The 21,060-nt window shown below is 31.8% G+C and overlaps 1 protein-coding gene across 1 annotated transcript in view; it reads right to left on the bottom strand.

The window, feature by feature from the left end:
• LOC129974957 (uncharacterized) overlaps positions 1 to 21,060 on the bottom strand; it is a 66,219-nt gene that overhangs the window by 14,702 nt on the left and 30,457 nt on the right. Inside the window, exons 2-6 of the mRNA XM_056087777.1 lie at positions 7,923 to 8,026; positions 7,340 to 7,524; positions 4,946 to 5,044; positions 4,739 to 4,835; positions 1,012 to 1,087 (exon numbers count right to left, since the gene is read on the bottom strand). Of these exons, the coding sequence (XP_055943752.1) occupies positions 1,012 to 1,087; positions 4,739 to 4,835; positions 4,946 to 5,044; positions 7,340 to 7,524; positions 7,923 to 8,026 (561 nt within the window). The remainder of the gene's footprint in view (positions 1 to 1,011; positions 1,088 to 4,738; positions 4,836 to 4,945; positions 5,045 to 7,339; positions 7,525 to 7,922; positions 8,027 to 21,060) is intronic.

Raw genomic sequence — 21,060 nt, 5'->3', positions numbered from 1 at the left:
TATAATAATATGAATTAAATACCAAATTTCATGACGTTAGAGCTTTATTGCGCTCGTCCAAACTAGTTTCAATTAAATTTAACTTTTCCCTAAACTAACAAATTAAAGTAACTATTCCAAATTATGATGTGGAGGTGCTCGTGACCACTTTGTCACATCGCGCCGTTGCCGTATGTCTGCGTTGCGCATGTCAAGTATAAGTAATTCGCTTATCTCTAGACAATGTAAACCCTGACAGCGCCATCTAGTGACACATTTTTGAACTGTTTCTTTTCCTCAGAACTTGAATTCGCCTCAGAACTTTTCCATTGCCTGTTTTGCTAAAATATCAAGTCATTCTGACCAGTAGTTTTAATATTTTCGATTTTTTTTAATTGTAACTTTAATTATAATCCCCCTATATATATGTATCCGAACCTCAGGTTCCGTTTGGGTTCCATCAAGTTTTGAATTCTAGAACCAGACCTCAAGTTCTGAAAGCAAAGTTTTCATTCCAAAACTGCACTCTTAACTATTAAAACAAAGAAATCAAATCTCGCTTCAAAACAGAATTTTGATGTCTTTTTTCTGTTCTGTGCACTTTCACCAGATGCCTTTCATTTAGCATTTAATATTTTAACCACCATATTCCATTTTTAAATATTTTATTTATATAGCACAAAACTTTGCTGTATTAAGTCTCCAAATTGTTGATTGTCTAAACAGACAAGATTTAAAAATTCATGTCAATCTACATTCCAAAGCCACAATCCATACTTTTGCATTACCAAATAAGGTGAGATATTGCGGATGACATAAAGTCAATAATTTCATAATATTTCCCATTTTTAAAACATCTGTATTTTTTTTTATTTGAACTGTGATGATATTGGGTGTCCCAAAAAATGGCTGTTGCATTTTGGAAATCTCAAAAAAAAGTGAATTCTGAGCAGAAATTTGTAATCATAGGTCTTAGGTGCCTTGTATAATATTAATTTAACATATATTAAGTGTCATTAGTTATTTTCTCACCTGCAAGATGGTTTGCAATCCCTTTTGCATCTCTCTAGGATTTCCTCGTCTTTTGAAGAAGTCATACATTTCGCACCTAAAATGAATCAAAATGTTCATGACTCTTAAATTTAAGCATTTGATACTTATCAATATATTTAATACTTATCAATATATAATACAAAATCTCCAATTCAGATTATTTATGTGGAATCAATTAATCAAATTAGTAATATTTTTTTAACATTTTTTCTATAATTTTTTCTTTTCTAATTAGTATTTATTTTTCGGTAATTCTGAGCTTCGATGTAGAATTTCAATCTCCGGATTAGATGTCGAAATTTGTAGGCTGGATTTGATTGAAATTCCATTATAGAAACTGACTTTTCGCACGTTTAACGCATTGGGGAAAAACGTCCTCGGGATTTTGTAGAATGGAAATTTGGAGAGTTGTTATAATCTAAAGCACTATTATCATCATCCGATATTTATTAGAGATTCAATCCGGAATTAACCTGTTACTTATTATCCAGGTGAAATCTTTCTAGATTAAACATAATTTTGTATATTCCTACTTAAGTGCTGTAATAATAATTGGTGAGATGGATATTTCAATCAATGGTATGGCCTTCTCCGAATTGTAATTAATCAAAATTTTAAATGGTATATTGTAGAGATTTTAGTAAAACAGAAGACAGTCTTGAAAAAAGATCTTCAAAGAGGGCAACAAAAGTTATCTTTGATTTGAATATTAAAACTTAATTAATATTTTTTCGTAAAAAAAATGAAAAATATAAAGTATTTTAATTGAAGTAATTTTAAGAAAAAATATTCCACGAGCCAGTGATGATAGTCAATCGCATCAAGCCAAGATTCAAGTCATTTCACAATAAAATTTGCGGTTATTCTAGATTTTGTATCGTAGTATTAGCAAAAAGGCAGCTTCTGATTTTACGTATCTGGGGAAATCAGAAATGAAAATACAATAAAACAAGGGCTGGTGGAATCTTCAAAAGTTCCAATCGAAATGTTGGTTGTAAAGGAACTTGAAATATTTGGTTTTTCAGAAATATGAAGAAAATATTTATGACATAAAAAAGAAATGTATATTTTATAAGGTTGGAAGAAAGGGCTTGTCACATTCGATCAAAATTCTGTAAACTTCAAACTGTATTTCAGGTGGAAACCCATGGAAATGATATTGCTATTGAGGCGATTTTATTGCTATTTAATCGCTCAGATATTATGTTGAGACTTCTAAAAAAGACTTATGGAGTGATAAAATTCAGGTAGTTTTTAACTTTGGCCTAGTATTTTAAAACATCAACACATGCGAGTTTTGAGGGATTTCGGGAAGTGGCGCTGTTGCAATCATTTGTTGAAGACTTTAGTTTGATAGGTTATTATGTTTAGAGTCAGCATCTTCACAACTTTGTTAGGTCAGCATTAGCATTAGCAGTCACTGGGATTTGCTTTCTGAATGATTTTAGGAAATTATTGCTAGCTTGTGAGCGATTAAAGACTCTAGGCTATTGAGATAATGAATAACACTTCTATAAACTTTATCCAATTTTCTTTAAAGTTACTTAATTGAGGAAGTAAAGGGTCATGTTTCAAATTGACCTTATTATCCATAGATAATTTCCTTTTAGAAATTTAAATACTCTATGTCCATCAAAGTCACTACGAACTAATCGTTTTTTTCTCTCTTGCGTTGCGAAGTGGAACTTTCTTCAAATATATTTGCATTTATGTCTCTTCTTAAGTTCATGTCTCTCCTTCAGTCATCCATTCTTGTTATATCATTTGTCATTCTCATCCAAACCAAACAATAAATATATGTTCATACATCTTCCTTATGTAATATTACTGCACGAAAATTACTTAAATAATAATAATAAAAAAATACAAAGGTTATGAGTTAATTCAAAAGTATATTGAGAACCGATAATATATTTGAAGTTCATGTCTGATCATCTGCTAATTTGAGTATTCTGGGTTTTTCTTTTTATGGTAAGATGTTTATAACCGGTTCGAATGGAAAGCTCCAGTTTCGCAAAATTCAGATGTCAATTAATGGCCATTTGATCCTTTTCTGGATTTTTTTTTATTGTGATTGTGATTCCTACATGACTGCATACATATGTAGGGTAAAGTGACTATACTGAATTTCCTGAGACTGGTTACAGCGTTCCTAATGGTAAAATCAGGAAATTACGAAAATATAGGAAAGCGCCCCAAAAGTCAATAGAACAATGTACGTTATCTTTACTTATATAAAGCTCAATGTGTGTGTGTGTGTTGGCGCTCTACATGCCAGACCGTTTGACCTACAATTATCGAATTTGGTACATGTATACCTTGGAAGTCGAAAATGTGCACCTGGGGTCCCTTTTTTGAATTTTTAATTAGAATTTTAATTATTAATTAAAAACTAACTTTCCCGCCAAAAAAATCTTCATTTCCCCACCGCCAAATGAGGAAGGCTTCAGTTTTTTTAAAAATAAGGTTAGGCTTAATATTTTTCGACCGATTATTTCAAACGATTCTGTTTATTTTCTTAATGTTTGAAGCATTTATAATTAAACATTGTTAATTAATAGATCTTTCAGATTCATTCTGAACTACTTTTGAATTAAAATAAAACAGAATAAAGGAAATTAAAAATTTGTAATCTGCATAGCGTTATCCCAACTGGCGTAGAAAAATTCACGCATTTGCGTTACCAACTGGCGTTGAAAATTCACGCATGCGCATTGTGTTCTGATTGTTGACAAGTATTCTAAACGGATGCGGACTTAATTTAAATTATTTTTAGGTTAGTTGTATGTTTTGTATAATATTAATTGCAGATTAATCATTTCCACTTTAATTTAAAGCATACATTCTAAGGAAGCTAACAAAAAAAAAATTAGAGAGATACATATTTCGTTATGACTGAATACCTTTATAATATTATGAGTGAATTATATGACTATCAAAATTCGAAGTTTTAAAATATTTTGATGAAGAAGATTAAAGTATGAATTACATAAAATATTTAATTATTAAAATTTTAACGAGCATTAAGATTGGCGAACCGGCTGGTCGCCAAAAGCGGCTAGTACCATAATAAAGCAGAGGGGAAAGTTTCATAGAATTGTCTGTAAAATTGATAGAGATATTTGCAATTAAATTTACGAACTTTTCATGACTTGAAAAAGGATGCGTACTGAAATTGGAAAATATGTTTTTTGGTATTCCATACTGCAATCAAATGCATATTTCCGATATTTTTATGATCTTCGTTCTCTTTCTTCCTTACTTAACTCGGAAAAACTATGATAATACCGGAGAATTCTTCCAACAAAAAAATCATATATTAATTTAAAATTTTATAAAAAAATCATATATTAATTTTAAAATTTACTTAAATTATTCTTAACGTAACTTCGTTGCATAAATATGAGATACACATCCTATATAACAAGAGTCAATCCCTTCTTTCTCAAAAGTTCATATTGAGAATCTTTTTCTTGTTAACTTAACATATTCAAGAAGTATAGGGTAAGCTTCCATAAAAAAAATCTGAAATAAAGCTTAAAATTAATAAGCAGAAACAGAAATAAGAATCAAAATAAATTTATCAGAAGTGAAATATATTATGATACTTTTTATCAGAAAGGGAAATTTTGCCAAAGCAGATGACATAAGTATAAAAGAAAAATACGATCACAAAATATTCCTTAAAAAAATTATAATACTTTACCAAAGCACAATTCTAGAGGGTATTCGAGCATATGAAATGGTAACGATATATTCTTGTTTGGTTCAAACCGGTCATGGAGGCACAATTCTTTGCACATCTGAAAATCATAAAATAAAAATTTTATTTCATAAAATGTTTAGTTTCGAATATGCTGCTCATGCTTGTAAGAGAAAATGTGCCTGCGCTTTCACAATAAAGCGAAATTACTTCTTGAGATCTGGGACCTTGACGTTTATTTTCTTTCCACAAAATTTCGTAATCGGTGCAGTTGGTTTTGTAGGGAGAGGGAAGTAGTTTATCTTCTTCCTGAAAGAAAAACGACGTTCCTGTATATGTCTTAGGATACTGTAAAAATTTGTTATCTCATAAGTTATAACTCCTATTGTAGATAAATTGCACCTCTAGTCAGCAAAGAGTTGAATTCAAAATTGGATGCATATCTGCAATTTTGGTTTTAAGATAAAATATCACTAGCAAGTTATAGAATTGAATATCGCGATCACATGCAAAAGAATAGACAGGCAAGAAAAGAAGTCATCCAAAAGTCAAAAGAAATCAGTCAGATATAATAGGAAAAATATATAAAATTAATGCATATCTGCAAATCTAATATATAAAAATAAATTTTTGTTAGTTCGTACCTTATGCGCTTCCGTACCGTTCATCCAATTACAATAAAAACTTTATGAACTTATTGCTTGTACTTGCACGAAGGTTATAGGCAAAGTACAATTACTATATCTAGCATATAAAAAAGTAATTTTGTTTGTTCGTATTTTATGCGATACCATAGCGTTCATTCGATTGCGATAAAACTTTGCCAACTTATTGCTCTGAACCTAGAAAATCAATGTCTTTCGCATGGCCAGTTGTATGTTGGATGCTCACAAGTTGGATGGCCAAGAAATTTATTTGTTTTTGATGAAGACAGAGAAACAAAAACAAAAAATATTATCTACCCTAAAACTCTTGAATAATAAAGTCATAAAAAATAGAACAAATATCATTTATACTTCTCCTTTATATAATCACTGAATTCAAATGAATGCTTTCATTGTCGACAAGAGAATAAATATCATTCTTCCTATCATTCCTAATTAAACAAGATAGGTATTCCAAATTTCAAATGATATTTCCAAAACTATTTCTTGTGCGGCAGCAAAGCGTCGGGTACCAGCTAGTTAGTTATAAAATCATGTGTCATGTCAAATTTCATCTGAACTTAAACCATCTACGTGTTTGAGTTTCTGTTCTCAATACTTACGGATGGATAACCTTCGCAATGTTGGCTTGCGTCCAAATTTTAGAGGGGTTCTTCTATTTGAGAATTAATAACCACGTGCCTTTCATGCCCTAAATTCCTATTTTAGATACCGTATTCACAGGCAGACAAACATGAAACTGACCTAAAATTCAGGACCTAGGAATGCCTAAAATACAGAGTTTCCATTAAAGTGTTGAGTCCAAATTTTTTGATGTTGCTTTCACTTTGTATACCTTATAGATCTCAAAGTTACAAGGACGATTATTTAAGTCACAATTGTTACCAAGTGCAATAGACAAAATTAGATTTTCGAACGAGTTTCAACCTATATTCATAACAAAAGAGAAAATTCAGTAACAAAATTCTTTCACTTTATATTCAGTTCATTCCTTTGCTGTTACATTCTATAAACGATTATTAGGACATATGACAACCAGCTAGTTGGTCAAGAATACTGGTAGTGTGTGATTTCATAGAAAATTTTATATTCATGATTGCCTCAACAAAACATTTTTCAATAAAATATCCCCCAAAATATTTTATTGAGATAGACATCAAAACCCTGATCATTTTATAGCCACTCGCCAGTTAAGTTTTTGTTAGAAATAGATTTTCATAATGGAATCGAGTCCCGTTGCATCATAAGATCGATTGAAGGGAATCAAATAATATATATGTGTGTGTGTGTGTGTGTGTCATGAATTATCAATGAGCTTATATGTATATATTAATAATACATATGTGATAATGGATCATCCCTGCATATCTAATTGCATTTTGTAATTCGTAATTCCGAAATTTAAATTTCTTATTCCCCATGTTAAATGGTCAGAAAATAAACAAAATACTTGTGTCTCCCTCATTTCTGAACAAGGAACGTTTGAGATAAATTATTTGATGAAGAAAAGAAAATAATTTGAATTGTATTGCAATAATCATATTTACATACAGAAATTAAGCTAAATTTGTTTTAAAAAATGGTAAAAATTCTTGGTAAAAGATGCACAGTAACAACAAGAACAAATTATTATTTTTAAAAAAAATTATTGCAGTTAAAATAAAGCTTTGTTTTATAACATTTTCTGAAATCTTGATGGCAATATCCCAAAATTTCGATTAGTTTTTAATTAATTTAATTTTTAAAAATTCTCTCTGAATTGAATATTTCACAATCTAAAGTACATTTAACCCAAATTTGGCAACATTAAATCGAATTTTTACTCTATATAGTTAAGCACACACACATATCCTCACATAATCATTAGTTGAAATTTTTAAAAAAAGAATCTCTATGCACAGATCTTACTATTCGTTTAACTCTTATAAACAAATCTTACCATTCGTATAATTATATGGTATTTATATCCTGGTTTCAGTTGCTTTCCTTGGTAGGGTAGTTTGACTGGAACAAATGGGGAATGGACAGCGACAAATGCCGTGGGTTTATCAAGAAAGTATATTTCTTCACTTGCTTCGATGTTTAAATCATAACTACTGAAACTGTTTGCCTGGTATGCCAGACCTGTAAGAGACCATTTAAAGAAGTTAGATGAAGTCAATATTTAAAACGAAAAAAATGGAATCACAGAATTTTTGCCTTTAAAGCAATTACTTCAGTTTGCTTTAAGGACAGAATTGCCTTCAATTTTTTCAGTAATAGAAATAAAATCAGAAATCTAAGCATACAATAGTGCAGTGCATGACCCTTCAATTTAGGAATGAAAGATTGAAGTATTTTTATGAAATACACAAGTCTGAATTTTTCGTTATCGAAATATTTAGCACCATGGCAGATTAATTTTTCAAAACATTATCCAGTACCTCTATGGAGTCTAATTATGAAACCAATTGTCTCCAGTTTCAAAAAAATCCTGATAGTTGGGAGCATTATTTCTTTCCCTAAAAAACTCAAATACTTACGTAAAGGAATTTTATCTGATTCGTATGTACTGTTAATAAGCAGATTTTTCGAGTAACATGGGAGAAACAGGTATCCTACTGGAGAGAATACAGGTTTCATTTCACTATATAAAAAGAAAAAAGATTTGAAAAATAAGCATTTAAAAACAATATATGGCAATTTTATATAAAATCAAAATTCATTCCATGAGTGATTTACGTATTCAGAAAAAGAAATAAATAAGAACACCAAGCGTGTTTTTGACAAATACCTTGAAATGCCGGGAACCATCTGATAATACATGTACATTATTCTGCGAAATTGTCTCAAACATTTAAGTTAAAATATTTGTACTCCTAAAAAGAAAATGGAGCCTCTTCATCTAAACTTATGGAACATTATTGACGTTGCGATGTATCTTCTTCATTGTTTTGCATGCAATTGAAAGACCATGTATTCATTTTGATTATGTTTGTGTACCTTATTAAAAGAGCCTTTTTGAAACGGGATTTATGAATTCAGGTGACTCTTGAATTGGCACTTCTCTCTCCAGCTGGAGAGCATTTGGTTTTCAGAAAATGATGGTGAACGAATCTCGCTTGCAGGGTGGTTTTTCTTAGGAATTGAGATTCAAGCCTGAAAACCACCGGTTCATCCATTGAGACCTAGTCTCCAAGTTACCGCGGCCTCTGTTACTACAAATAAAAGATTAGACAGCAAATGAAAAAGACTGTAAGTTAGTCTTTCATTATTATTTAACCTCTGGAAAAATCAAATGCAAGTTTGTTTTATTAATATTAGAAGATATTTTGAGCATTTCAGAAATCTACTTTATAGAAAAGAATATCCTCTCATTTTACATGGCGCTTTCTCAAAATCACATAAACTGAAAAATTGAAGGTGATCTGCTAGAGTACCTACAAATTTAGTGTGAGCTACACTTCTATGATTAACATTTTTGGAACACCTTTGATATACAGTCATTTTCGCCAAAAAATAGTTTATCACCTAATTTTAGCAAAATGGCTGAATGTGGCGCGAACGGCAGCAATAGCGTTTCCAATCGTAACTCCAAACAAAGCGCCATCATAAAATTGCCAACCTCACAAGGCGCCAAATGACTGTAGATCAAAGCTTAGCCACATTTTTTAAAGAAAAACGTGAAAGAGAGGTAAAGACCTCCTTATTTTTAGTAAATATATGCAAAATATCTTCTTTAATCATAGTTAAATAACCAATTTCTTAACCGTGAGGGATAATTATTCACATACAGTTGCAAAAAGGCTCTAACTGACATTAAATAATATACTTTATGCTTTTTGAGTCAATAAATGCTCTTCTGAGAAAATTATGATTCAAAGTTTTTATACAATCCCCTTATACTAATAATTACATTTAGTAAAATATTATTGATAAATTAAGACGGATACACCTAAGGAAAAAGGAATGCCGTACTTCTGCTTTTAAAACACTAAATTATAAAACTTTGTACACATTTTTGATCATTAAAAAGTTTCAAAATTGAATCAAGACACGTGTTCAAATGTCTAGAAATCCTAAACAAGTAAAAGTTAACTAAAATAAAATGATGGATTTTATTGAAATCTTGAGAAACAATATCATTACGAGTGTTCTTACACATTTGTAATCATTTTCACACACACCATTAGATTGAGAGAAAAAAATCTATTCATTTATTTAAATATTTTTTGATGATGAAACATTGCAATCTGTAGACATTCATTTGTCAAGCTGTGTTGGCTAAACGTTTCTTCGAGCGCAATTGTCATTCACCACGAAAAAAAGAGTATTGATATCTAAAAACTAAAGAGGTATCATTTGCCTACACGTTTTTAGTTCCGATGCCGATGTAGCAGAGCCGTTCGGAATTCAACGATCAACCATTGTGAAACAACCCACTTAGCATAAAAATACAGATCATCCCTTTCCAAAGACCCAGTACCAGTTCTTGTAAACCGAAATTCGTAGGCTGCTTCCTTGTTTAGAAGTCACCCACTCCTAGTCCCGTATTGACAATTGGACTTATCAGACATACCGACATTTCCTTATTTCTAGTTTCAATGAAGCATTAGAATTTGATATTAATTCAGGTAAATAAACTAATAAAGACCTCAAATGGCGATGCACTTACGTTCTTTTCCAATTTTACGCCTTCAACGCAGAAAAATTCATGTTTATAAGTGCGTATGAAACATGCTATCCGTAGTAATAAGATTATTATAAGTCTAAAAGTGTTGAAATAATTTTTTATAGTAGAATTTGGCAATATTTGAAAAATAGAAAAATCTGAAAGTCCATTGTTTACCCAGCTATATGGCCAAATGCACCTCTCTTTATCCTGTATTTTTTACTTTAATGGTATGGAAAAAAAACCGTTGGATTTTGGCGTTGTGGACGTTGAAAGAAAACAAGATTTGAATTTTGAATAATTTTGTGCTGTTATTTTTGTAGCAAAAAAAATCTGCTCCTTTATTTTATTACAAGTTCTGTTTTCAACTGGTGTGTGACATAGTGCTTTGAAGTCGGGTGAGATCTGTCCATTTTTCTTTTTTATTCTACTGTTTCAAAACTTAGTAAAGCTGAGCCACACAAAGGTTACTGTAGTAGAAGAAAATGTTATTTGCTATTCTGTAAACATCATGCAATCTGCAATGTCTGAAAAATTCTTCAAGAGTGGAAATTCCCCAAATAAACTGGTTTGACGCCTTGGAGAAAATGAATACGAAGAAATTAATATTGTTATATCAAATGCGGATTCTAAATTATGAATTCCCCAAATAAACCCATTTACCCTACAATCTTTCATAAAAGAGAAAATAAAGCGTCATGCAGGCATACAAAATATGAAATTTACTCGCAAGGGAAAAATACTGTTTACAACTCAGGATCCTTTTTGTGCAACCCAACTACTCGATTTAGACAACATAGTAAACATTCCAATTGCAGCGGATATTATATGAGAAAATATAACTTCCCGATTTCTACTCTATGATATCTTAACAAATGTCCCATTGCTAGAAATAGCTGAAGAGTTAACAAAAAATAACGAATTTGAAATAGTTGAGATGAGGCGATATATAAAACAGAATGACTCCCGGGCGACATCACCCGTTCTCATAACGAAACTTGGAACACGTTTGCCGGTAGAAGTAAAGATTTGGTTCACAAATCGAAAAATACAATCATTTATTGACAAGCCACGGCAGTGCACAAATTGCTTTAGTTTCATGCACCCGTCAAGGGTATGCGAAAAACCAAAGATTTGCCATCTGTGCGACGACAATCATGCAGGCATTTGTCAATCCCCACAGAAATGTATTAATTGTGAAGGCGAACATTCGGCCACATCGAGAGGATGCCCTTTTCATATCAAGGAGAACATTTTAGAGCTCAAATGTAGAAACAATATCACAACTGCTGAGACGAGAAGAATCTACAATCAATCAAAGAAACGAGTTACACGACAGCTGTCACATAACTTAACAGACATGAATAACCTTGGCGACAAAACTCTGCATCCATCAAAAAAGAAAAAAGCATTAGAAAAGATTCGCAAAGCATCTGCTATTCCAATACAATTGGATGTAGGGACTTTTGGTTAGTTCTTGGTTTCGCTCCTTTCCCTTCTTTTTCTTTTGTTTTTCTTGTGTGTCTTCAAAAATTTTTTGTCGAATCCTTTTTGCTTTTTGCCCTTTTTTAAAGCCCCAGGCTGGGAGCAATTTCTAATAATCCTTTTCACTGTCTTTTTTAATGACCTTTCTACAATGGAATTGCAGGGGAATTAAAGGAAAAAAGCTCTGACTTTCAATTCCTCCTTTTTCTATATCTTCCTTTTGTGTCTTTCAAGAGACTTTTCTTTCCAAAACCGAAATTTTTTCCTTTCCGAGCAAATTTTTTTTCCATACACACAGACAAAATAGACCGGGTGGTGGTCTTCTAATTGGCATTCCTGCTAACATGTCCGAAAAAATAATTCCCAACAATATTAGAGAAGATTTTAACTTACAACTTTTGGCAGTCGAAGTACAATTCCAGAATACCAAATTCAACATTATTAATTTATATGCTTCATAAGGTTTTGATATTGATCAAGCAAAACTCTACTTTGATTCTCCAACTTTACCTACTTTCATCTTCGACGATTTTAATTTGCACCACACTCTTTGGGGAGCATCCCGTTCATCAGCTTTGAGCAACCATTTCGCTGATTGGTTAACTTATTCACATTTCATAATTCTCAATACAACTATTCCAACGCACAGTTCCTTAAGAACAAAATCCATCTTAGATCTTACTCTCTGTTCATCTGATATTCATAATCAAACCTCTTGTTATGTAAAGGATTCAACTTTCGATAGCGATCACAACCCGAAAGTTGTTTCCTGGCCAGTTATAGAAAATATCAGTCGTAATTTAAAAACAATTAATTGGACGAGGATCACACAACAAGCACACGAATTTTTTAATAATGCCAACCATTGTTCCATTGAAGGAATTACGGTGAACGCAACTAAGATAATAACCCAAAATACTTCATTTAAGCTTTTGTCGCATAAGTCTTATCCTCCTTGGTGGAATCTTTCTTACCATAATTAAGAAAAACTCAACTAGTACTTTCGGAAAAAAGCCACCAGAAAGTTTTATGAAACAGATTGGATAAAGCACAAAAAATTTGCAAGTCGGTTTCGTTTTCATGTTAAAAAGGCGAAAAGAGAATATTGGGATAAAATTTTGCAGAATATCTCGTAATCCAAAAAAGTATTTTTTTAATTCTAAATAAACTTTCGAATCACACAAATCCGAACTATAAACATAACAACATTATCATACAAAACAAGAAAGAATCTTAAGAAAGCAATCCATAAAACTAAAAACTCTACTCCTGTAGCTGACAACATCCCAGCCATCTGGTTCAAACATCTGAACAACGATCAACTTCAAATTATTTTGAAACTTTATCAATATCAATTTGATTCAGCTGACATCCCCAAACAATGGAAACCTGCTATAATTATTCCGATTCCGAAATCTAACAAAGACAAAACCAAAGTTTCTTCCTATCGGCCCATTGCCCTAACCTCAGTTTTTTTTAAAACTCTTTGAACGTATCCTCACTCAAAGCATTACTTATTATCTAATTTGTAACAAAAAACTACACAATATCTTACATGGTTTCATACCCTTCAGAGATAACCAGATTGCAATTTACAATATTCAGGCAAAACTCACAGAAGCATGTTGAACAAAACAAAAAGCACGAACAAAAAAAAAATACTTCTTTGCTGTGGATTTCGATATTAAAAGTGCATATGATTCTGTGCATATTGACAGCCTTATTTTTAAATGCTTACAGCTTAGTATAACAGGCAACATGGCAAAGTGGTTATTCAACTTCCTGCAAGCCAGAACTTTCCAGATTCGCTGGAGGCACTCCCTTTCTAGTAACAGGACACTGAGCAAAGAGTTACCTCAAGGAAGTGTTCTTTCACCAGTTCTGTTCGTTATTTTTATGCACGATTTCTATGAAACCATAGAGTAAGGAGTCGAATGTACTCTCTTTGCGGATAATATTTTTGTCTTCTGTAGCCATGATTCCTGGGAAATCATTATCAGACAAATAAAAAACACAATGGAAAACATATACAAATGGTGCAATTATTGAAAACTAGAAATTACTCCACAGAAAAGTGATATTGCTGAATTGTCCAAGAAAAAAATTGCAACTTATCCACGCACTTCTTATGCAGGACACCCTTTAAAATGGAATGAAACGATTAAATTTCTTGGCATTCATTTTTCTAAAAAGAATCACAACTCAGTTATCTTTAAAAATCTTAGAAATCATGCACTTAAAAAGATAAATGGTCTCAAAATATAAGCATCAAAAAACCATGGCCCCAAAATTAGAGATATTATAAATATCACAAATAATAGCATTTTCAGCATATTTTACTATGTTTGCACCGTAATCAACAGGTTTTCCAAGATTCTGTTTAAGGCATGCAGCACTATTCACACTATAGCTCTGAGAATTGTTTTAAGCCTCCCAAAATGGACCCCGAATGTTGTCCTTCTGAAAATTGCTTCTCAGGAAATTCTTTCAGAAAAAATCAAGAGACTAGCTTCCCAGTTTTTTATTAAGCAGATTGCTAATGGTGTACATTCCCCACTTCTAACAGAACACTCCCATAATAATTGAGAAATTCAATTAAGTACCAAAAACAAAACGTCCCTTTCGTTTATTCTCGAAAAGTTAAAGGCCTCTACCAACCAAATTATCACCTTGCCTGAAAACCCAACGACTAACTCTAATCACTTTGAAACTTATCCAATGGATTTTAAATTTCAAAATAAAAATCTACCTTTGATTGAAATTAATAACTATTTTAAGGAATGCATTCGTAATTTCTTTCCTGGTCATTATATTATTGCTACTGATGCATCCAAAACTCTCCAGCACACCTTAATTGCTGGTTTTTCTTTTATCCAAAAATTCATGTTTCGAGTCCATCCTGTCAATTCCATTTTTACTCCAGAAAGTTTAACCATTGCTGAAGCACTAGATGTTCTCGTTGTGCCTGGAAAAGATTGTTTGATTCTTATGAATAGCTACTCTACGCTCACATCGTTGAAGAATATTTCTCTCCAGTCGCCAAAAATTATCCAACATATTGCATCCAAAGTTGAAGCTTTAACAAAACTAAATATAAAAAAATATCCTTCTTGTGGGCACCTGATCATTCGAATATAATCTGGAACGAGCTTGCAGATCGCTTAGCCAAAGAAGTTACAGAAAATACCCCTCGGATTGAATGGATCTCTCCTGAAGATATTATTTCAAGCCTCAAAAAAGAGACACATCAGATCACAATCAATAATTATAGGAACAGTAAATATTTCATTTCCTTTGGTGACATTCCTAGCATTGAAACACTGTCTTCCTGGTCCAAAATTCGAAGGGAAGAAGTTGTTTTGGCCAGACTAATCAGCAAAACAATTATAACACCAGGACTGTTGAATCGTTTTAACCTTTAAAAGCATCCCCCTTGTCACGAATGTAATAGCATTAATGATATTGAACACATAATTCTCTCGTGAAAAAAGTATACATATTATAGAGACAAATTGTGGTCTTTTCTACTGTTAGATAAACAAGATATATCCTTCAAAAATGTTCCGGGTAAAATAACTGCAAACAAGACCAATCTGCAAGTTTCTCTTCAAACGATGAAGCATTTCAATATCTACTAACTTTATTGACCACATTCTGTTGAGACTTTTTTGAGACTCTTTTATCACCATTCCGTGTTGCGAGAACTGTCTGCCTTTTTTGTACCTCTTCTTTTCACTGGAACTTTAGAATCTCGAATATGAACTAAATCACATCATCGGAACTGCTTTGTTACTGTTAACTGACTGAAACTTCATCTGGAAACAGAGGATAGCAGCCAGATATTGTGGTGAAGCTTTATAAGCCTGATAACAGTTCCTGGACATGGGTGATCACTTGTGTCTAGTGGTCATGTTACTCGGCAACGAACCATAAGGTTAAGAGTTCTATCCTCGCTATAACCAAAATAGCTTTAAGTCTTTATAAACCCTTTAAATCTAAAACAACTTCCCATATAACCGGGAAAGTAATGTACATTTAAAGTAGAATGACTATGCTGAATTTATTGTGACAGGTTACAGCATTCCTAGTGACAAAGTAAGGAAGTTGCAAAAAGAACTAAAAAAATAAAAGAAATCGACCAAAAAGTCATAATATTACCATAATTGTACTATACCCTATATCATAATTAAAAAAAGAAAAAGCATCATAGAGTTATCTGTAAAACTGATGAAGATATTTGAGATTAAAATTATGAGATTGCCTTGGTTTGGAAAAGGGTTTGTCCTAAAAATGAAAAATGTATCCTCAGATCCTCCCGAATGGGTTTTACAAGGCTGTTTTTATTATAAATGTTTACTTTTTCGTAGCTTGAATTTCACTTCACCATTGCTTAATTCAAAACATTTGTTTGTCAATACCAGATAATTTAGGGCGAATCAATTATTCGGTAATATCAAACAGTTTTTCAAGCTATGTAAAACTTATCATTTTAATAGCAAATATCTCTTCAAGTTTTACAGGCAATTCTGTGAAACTTCCTCCTGTATTTTTATTACGGTTGAACGCGATAAAAACACATACATTTTAATAACAGCACTTTTTCGCTATATCCTTTATTTTTTCAGTTATCTTTGTGACTTTTTCATTTCGCCACTTGTAGCGTTGTAACCTATCTCAGTAAGTTCAACATAGTCTTTTTACTATAGATATGGACACCGTTTTGAATATAAAGTACTTAAAAGGAGTTTTCCGATCACCTTGTATACCTACACTTCATTAAATACTTGATTTAAGTAATCAAATAAAAACAAAAGCATGCTTATAAGACAGAGCTGAAAGACTAATCGTGCGAAACTTTCGCAAGCGCTCACTTGCGTTATTTTAAATTAAATATGTAGATTTGAGAAAATATTTCATACTAAAACTTTAAAATTGTGTGGCATATATAAGATCAGATAACTTTTTATAAATTTAAAACACAAAATATGTAAATTTACCCGTGCGTTGTGACACTCCAAGTCCATTCTTCCCAAAACTCTTTTGTGACATTACCTTTAAAATATATTTCATGAATTGCATATATAATTTTGAATACCGAGTTGTTAGCCAGCGACCCAAGTTTTGGAATCTGGAAGTAAATTTATAGAATAAACGCAGGTTCTGGAATTTTTAAACTGAGTCGAAGAAAATTAGACATTTTCTTTTCATATTGTTAAATATAAATAATCATTTAAGCAAAGAAATTTAAAAGAAATATTTGAAGACGATAACATTACTAATGATCTGGAATGTTACTTTTTATTTTTTATCCTGTGACTGCTACTACTTTGTTCAGCGGTGACAGTGTGTTCGATTGCACATTCTGCACCTGTACATACATAGTTCCTTGAATTTCCATTGGTTTCCCTCCTCTCTATAGATGCAAGTGCACCAAATACCATTTGAATAATATGGTTTGCAGCCTAACATCCTTAATCAAATGACACATGATGACATTTACGCCATTATCTTAAAAAAAACTGCTTTTGACTTCAGTTTTCACATCTAATTTATAAATCGTGATTCAAAGTAAAGAATATCAACATGCATGTTTGCTTAAAATTGAAGGATGTAACCGATCAAATTCCTTTCTTTCATTCATAATTTTATTTAATTTTCTAAACGTCTTTTAGAATTATTTCAAACAGGGAACATTCTTTTTAACATAAAATTTATCTAATGAATTTTAAACAAGTTAAAAGGGGAAAATTGAAAGACAATTTACGTGAATTCATAACTAAAAGTTTTCTTTCAATATTTTATAGTCTTTATTTCTCTGACGAAATTGCATTTTTGTTGCTTTGCACTGTATATTTTTCAACACATTGAAGAGAAAAATAATAGAGGAACTAGAAAATGGTGCTATTTGTTCATTCTAAATGGAAATATGACGAAAAAGCAATTGGCTAGTAACTCATGATCAACATTATTGCAAAGGTCCCAATGTGATTAATTTTCATTAATATACAGAATTCACACCTTTTATTTTTATGAATTAGCAAAGCTTAGCGAATTGAGTGCTTCTTGTTTTATAAATATGAATTGAAAAGACTTTCGATTATAGAAAGAGAGAATATAGTTGAAAAGATACCTGATGGATTGTAAGAGTTACCTGAGACTCGGAAAAGGGAAGCAAAGCAATTATTGATGCATGTCTATAAATGCTAAAGATTGAATCATGTCAGAATTATGGGAATCTATCAATGGAGTATGGAGTGAAAAAAAATTAGAATCAACTTTTAGAATCATAACTTGGCAATGATTATTGAAAGAAATAACCGAATAGCGTTTGCTGTAGCTATAGAAAATTGATTATCCGTATGTGCTTAGAACATTTATACTGAATTCCGTTACATAAACATAAATGCGATAGAATAACTGCCCACATATGCACTGATTAATTATTTATATATGCATAATTACCAAGGTGTGCCTCCCGCTAACTTGATCATGTAAACTGCCTAGTTGAAGAAGCGCGGAGACAGATCAGAGCACCATGGACTACGACAAAATTCTCTTTATTAATGGGTCTCGCATTCTGTGGTGAGTGGTTTAAGACGTGATATAATATGGAGGGAATTAAAATGCCCAAAGCAGCTGAACATATCGATGAAAGAAAACAATACAAAAAAAATGTGGAATTGTGGTACCGAAGAGGATTATTTTAAAAGATCACATTAATCAACATATTTTTTTTATTAATGTAACTGTGGATTTTGAAAGATATAAAAATGAAATTCTTGATTCTAGTGTCAAAATGTTTCATAATGCAATTTCTGATAACTCCCTACGAATGGACGATAGTGTATGCCCTTGCCACAATGCATGATGATAAAGTAAATAAATCTTTGAATTGCAGTTCATTAAAAAATCAAATTTCAAAAATCAAATAACAAGTCGAATTTTCTTTTAAAAAAAATATATTCCATATTATTAGTTTAACTGCTTTGAAAGTCAATAATTTGAGAGAACAAACTGATCGCGTAAGATATATAGTATATATAACTTATAACAAATTTCCAAAAATAATTGAAGATATAAAAGATAATAATAGTAATAAAAATTTCCACCTTTTGCCAGTTACAGAGTAGCTACTAAATAAATTAAGAACTAATTACAATCCATTGGTAAAAGATTAGTCTAGATATTTTTTACATTATTTGAATGAAGATATTTATTATTTCGCAGTTAGCAACATGCAACTATTGAAGACGATGTTTTTAAATATAAAATAAATAATTAGAACCATTTTAATGATTATCAAAAGGAAATTTGAATGTGGAATTTCTGCAGGTAAAATCTTTGACTTTAAATCGAATGGCTATTGATAGAGCTATAAATATTTCTGGATATTAATAGCTAAGTTGGTCAATCTTGGTCTGGTTGCCCAGCATCACTTCGTATAAAAGAATGCATAAACATTTTTTTTTAAATGTGAGGAAATCCGAAACTTCCGACAAAAAAATGCTTGTAGAAGATAACGCGAGTCATAGAATTATTCAAGTTATCGCAAAAGAAGAGTTACATTTTCAACCATTAACAAAAGAAAAGTCCAACCTGTCCAAAATGAATGAATAAATAAATAAAAGAGATGATGAAAGAATTGGGCAGATACAAGAAATTGTTGAAGCTGTGTTGTAGCAAAAATAATGACGAAGCAATATTTTTTGGTGAGATGCAATTTTCCCCTGAATGTTCTACTTAACTAATGCTGTATATTCAGCTGATTCGGAAGTATTTTTGAGACTTTGGATTATCACGTATTTTCAGAGTAGGTATTTTTATTATGGTTTGGGATGCCGTATTAAGCAATGAAAACCTGAGTTTGGAATTCCTTTTTAAAGATGTAAAACATGAGTGTGGGATGTTACAAACAGGACTTATTGATAATAATTTTTTGATACTACTATAGTTTATATAAACATTGTATCCCAAAAAGAAATGGTTATTTCAACAGGAATTCGACACAGTTGCATAGAACCAAATCAGCATAGGCTCGACTCAATGGTCTGATTTTTATCAAGCAAGAAGAATGACCATCCTTATCGGTTCTAAAGTTTCGCAATTTAGAGATAAAAGCAAATGTTAAAAAGTGTAGAAATTTAGCATTTCATGCTAAATTAGCTCAGCTCTTCCATATTGCGTAAAGGAAAATTTTACCTCTTAAAATAGAAGCTTTTCATTTATAGATAATAATGGCGATCGATTTGAATTAAATGCCTTCATCTAGACGTTCAAATATGATTTTTATCATGTTTGTGTATTTATTATATGTTGTTTTGATTTATAATCAATTCAATATTTGTAATAATACATAGCAGTGCTCCATCATTAATTTAGAAACTTAGCTACAACACTGTACGATTCATTTATAAAACAGCTTTTCAAAGTTTATTTTAAATGCATTTATGCATTAAACAATTCCTCAAAAAAAAGTTATTCAGAGCACAAAAAAAATTAAAAAAAATACCAACTACGATATTTGATGGATCTGCCTTGCACAGAGAAGGGTTCATCCTGCAAACTTCCGTGGTGTTTTCTGGAGTTTCGCACAAATCTGGATATTCAGAACAAAATTTCGTTCTTTTAATGCTGAAAATAAAGAATAAATACATATTATAAAGTGCTCCCCCATCACTATTTGAATACTATGTAATAGCAGATCTCGCCCCATTAATACTAGATTAATATGATGCTAAATTATGATTTTGGGCTCTTTCTATTGGTGTGGCTTTCTAATTTTCATAATCACATCAGGGGCAGTACATTCGAAAATGAAATGATGGGAGGTAATTCTCGATCTTTTTAGGTACACCAATTCTAGATACATTTCTTGTTCATTTGAATCTGCAGAAATTTCGGCATAACTTTCTCGTAAATGAACATAATATTGTTATTATGTTCACTTACGTGGGAATTTAGATGAAACCCCTCGTTTGACAAAAATCGAATGAACGGAAATTATTCCGTTCATTAAACTGGTTCACTATAGTTGGTGTATGGTAGACACGATCAACAAGCCTCAATAGTAAATAACGCTGTTTATCAACACGAAGACACAGACAATAAATAGACAGCCGAGACGCACACAAGCAATACACAGCAGCACTTACAACAAACGGAGGTCCACAAGTAGTCATCGGTAATAAACAACCACAACTGCACACAAAGCGGCCAGACAGAACTCAGAAGGAAGAAACAATTCACTTAGCTTTTCACTGAAGTCTCTCGCCGTTGTCTCCTCACTTTAGCTGTGCCGACCTGCCAACTGACAACTATACGACTGGCTACTCAACACACGAACTCGATGCTGCTTCAATGCTTGTCTCCAGGACTCGACGCACGGCTCAATTCTCAAGTCACTAATCGCTTGAGCTCCATTCTACGCTTGTGTTTCGCTGAATTGATTCAACTGATTCGTCGTTAACTGACTATATGACTAACTATACGACCCACTCCGGTTTGGTTTGCCGGCCTTTTATAGC

This window comes from Argiope bruennichi, chromosome 7 (genome assembly GCF_947563725.1).
Source record: "Argiope bruennichi chromosome 7, qqArgBrue1.1, whole genome shotgun sequence".
Taxonomy (NCBI): Eukaryota; Metazoa; Arthropoda; class Arachnida; order Araneae; family Araneidae; genus Argiope; species Argiope bruennichi.
This window is presented reverse-complemented; position numbering and strand designations above follow the sequence as displayed.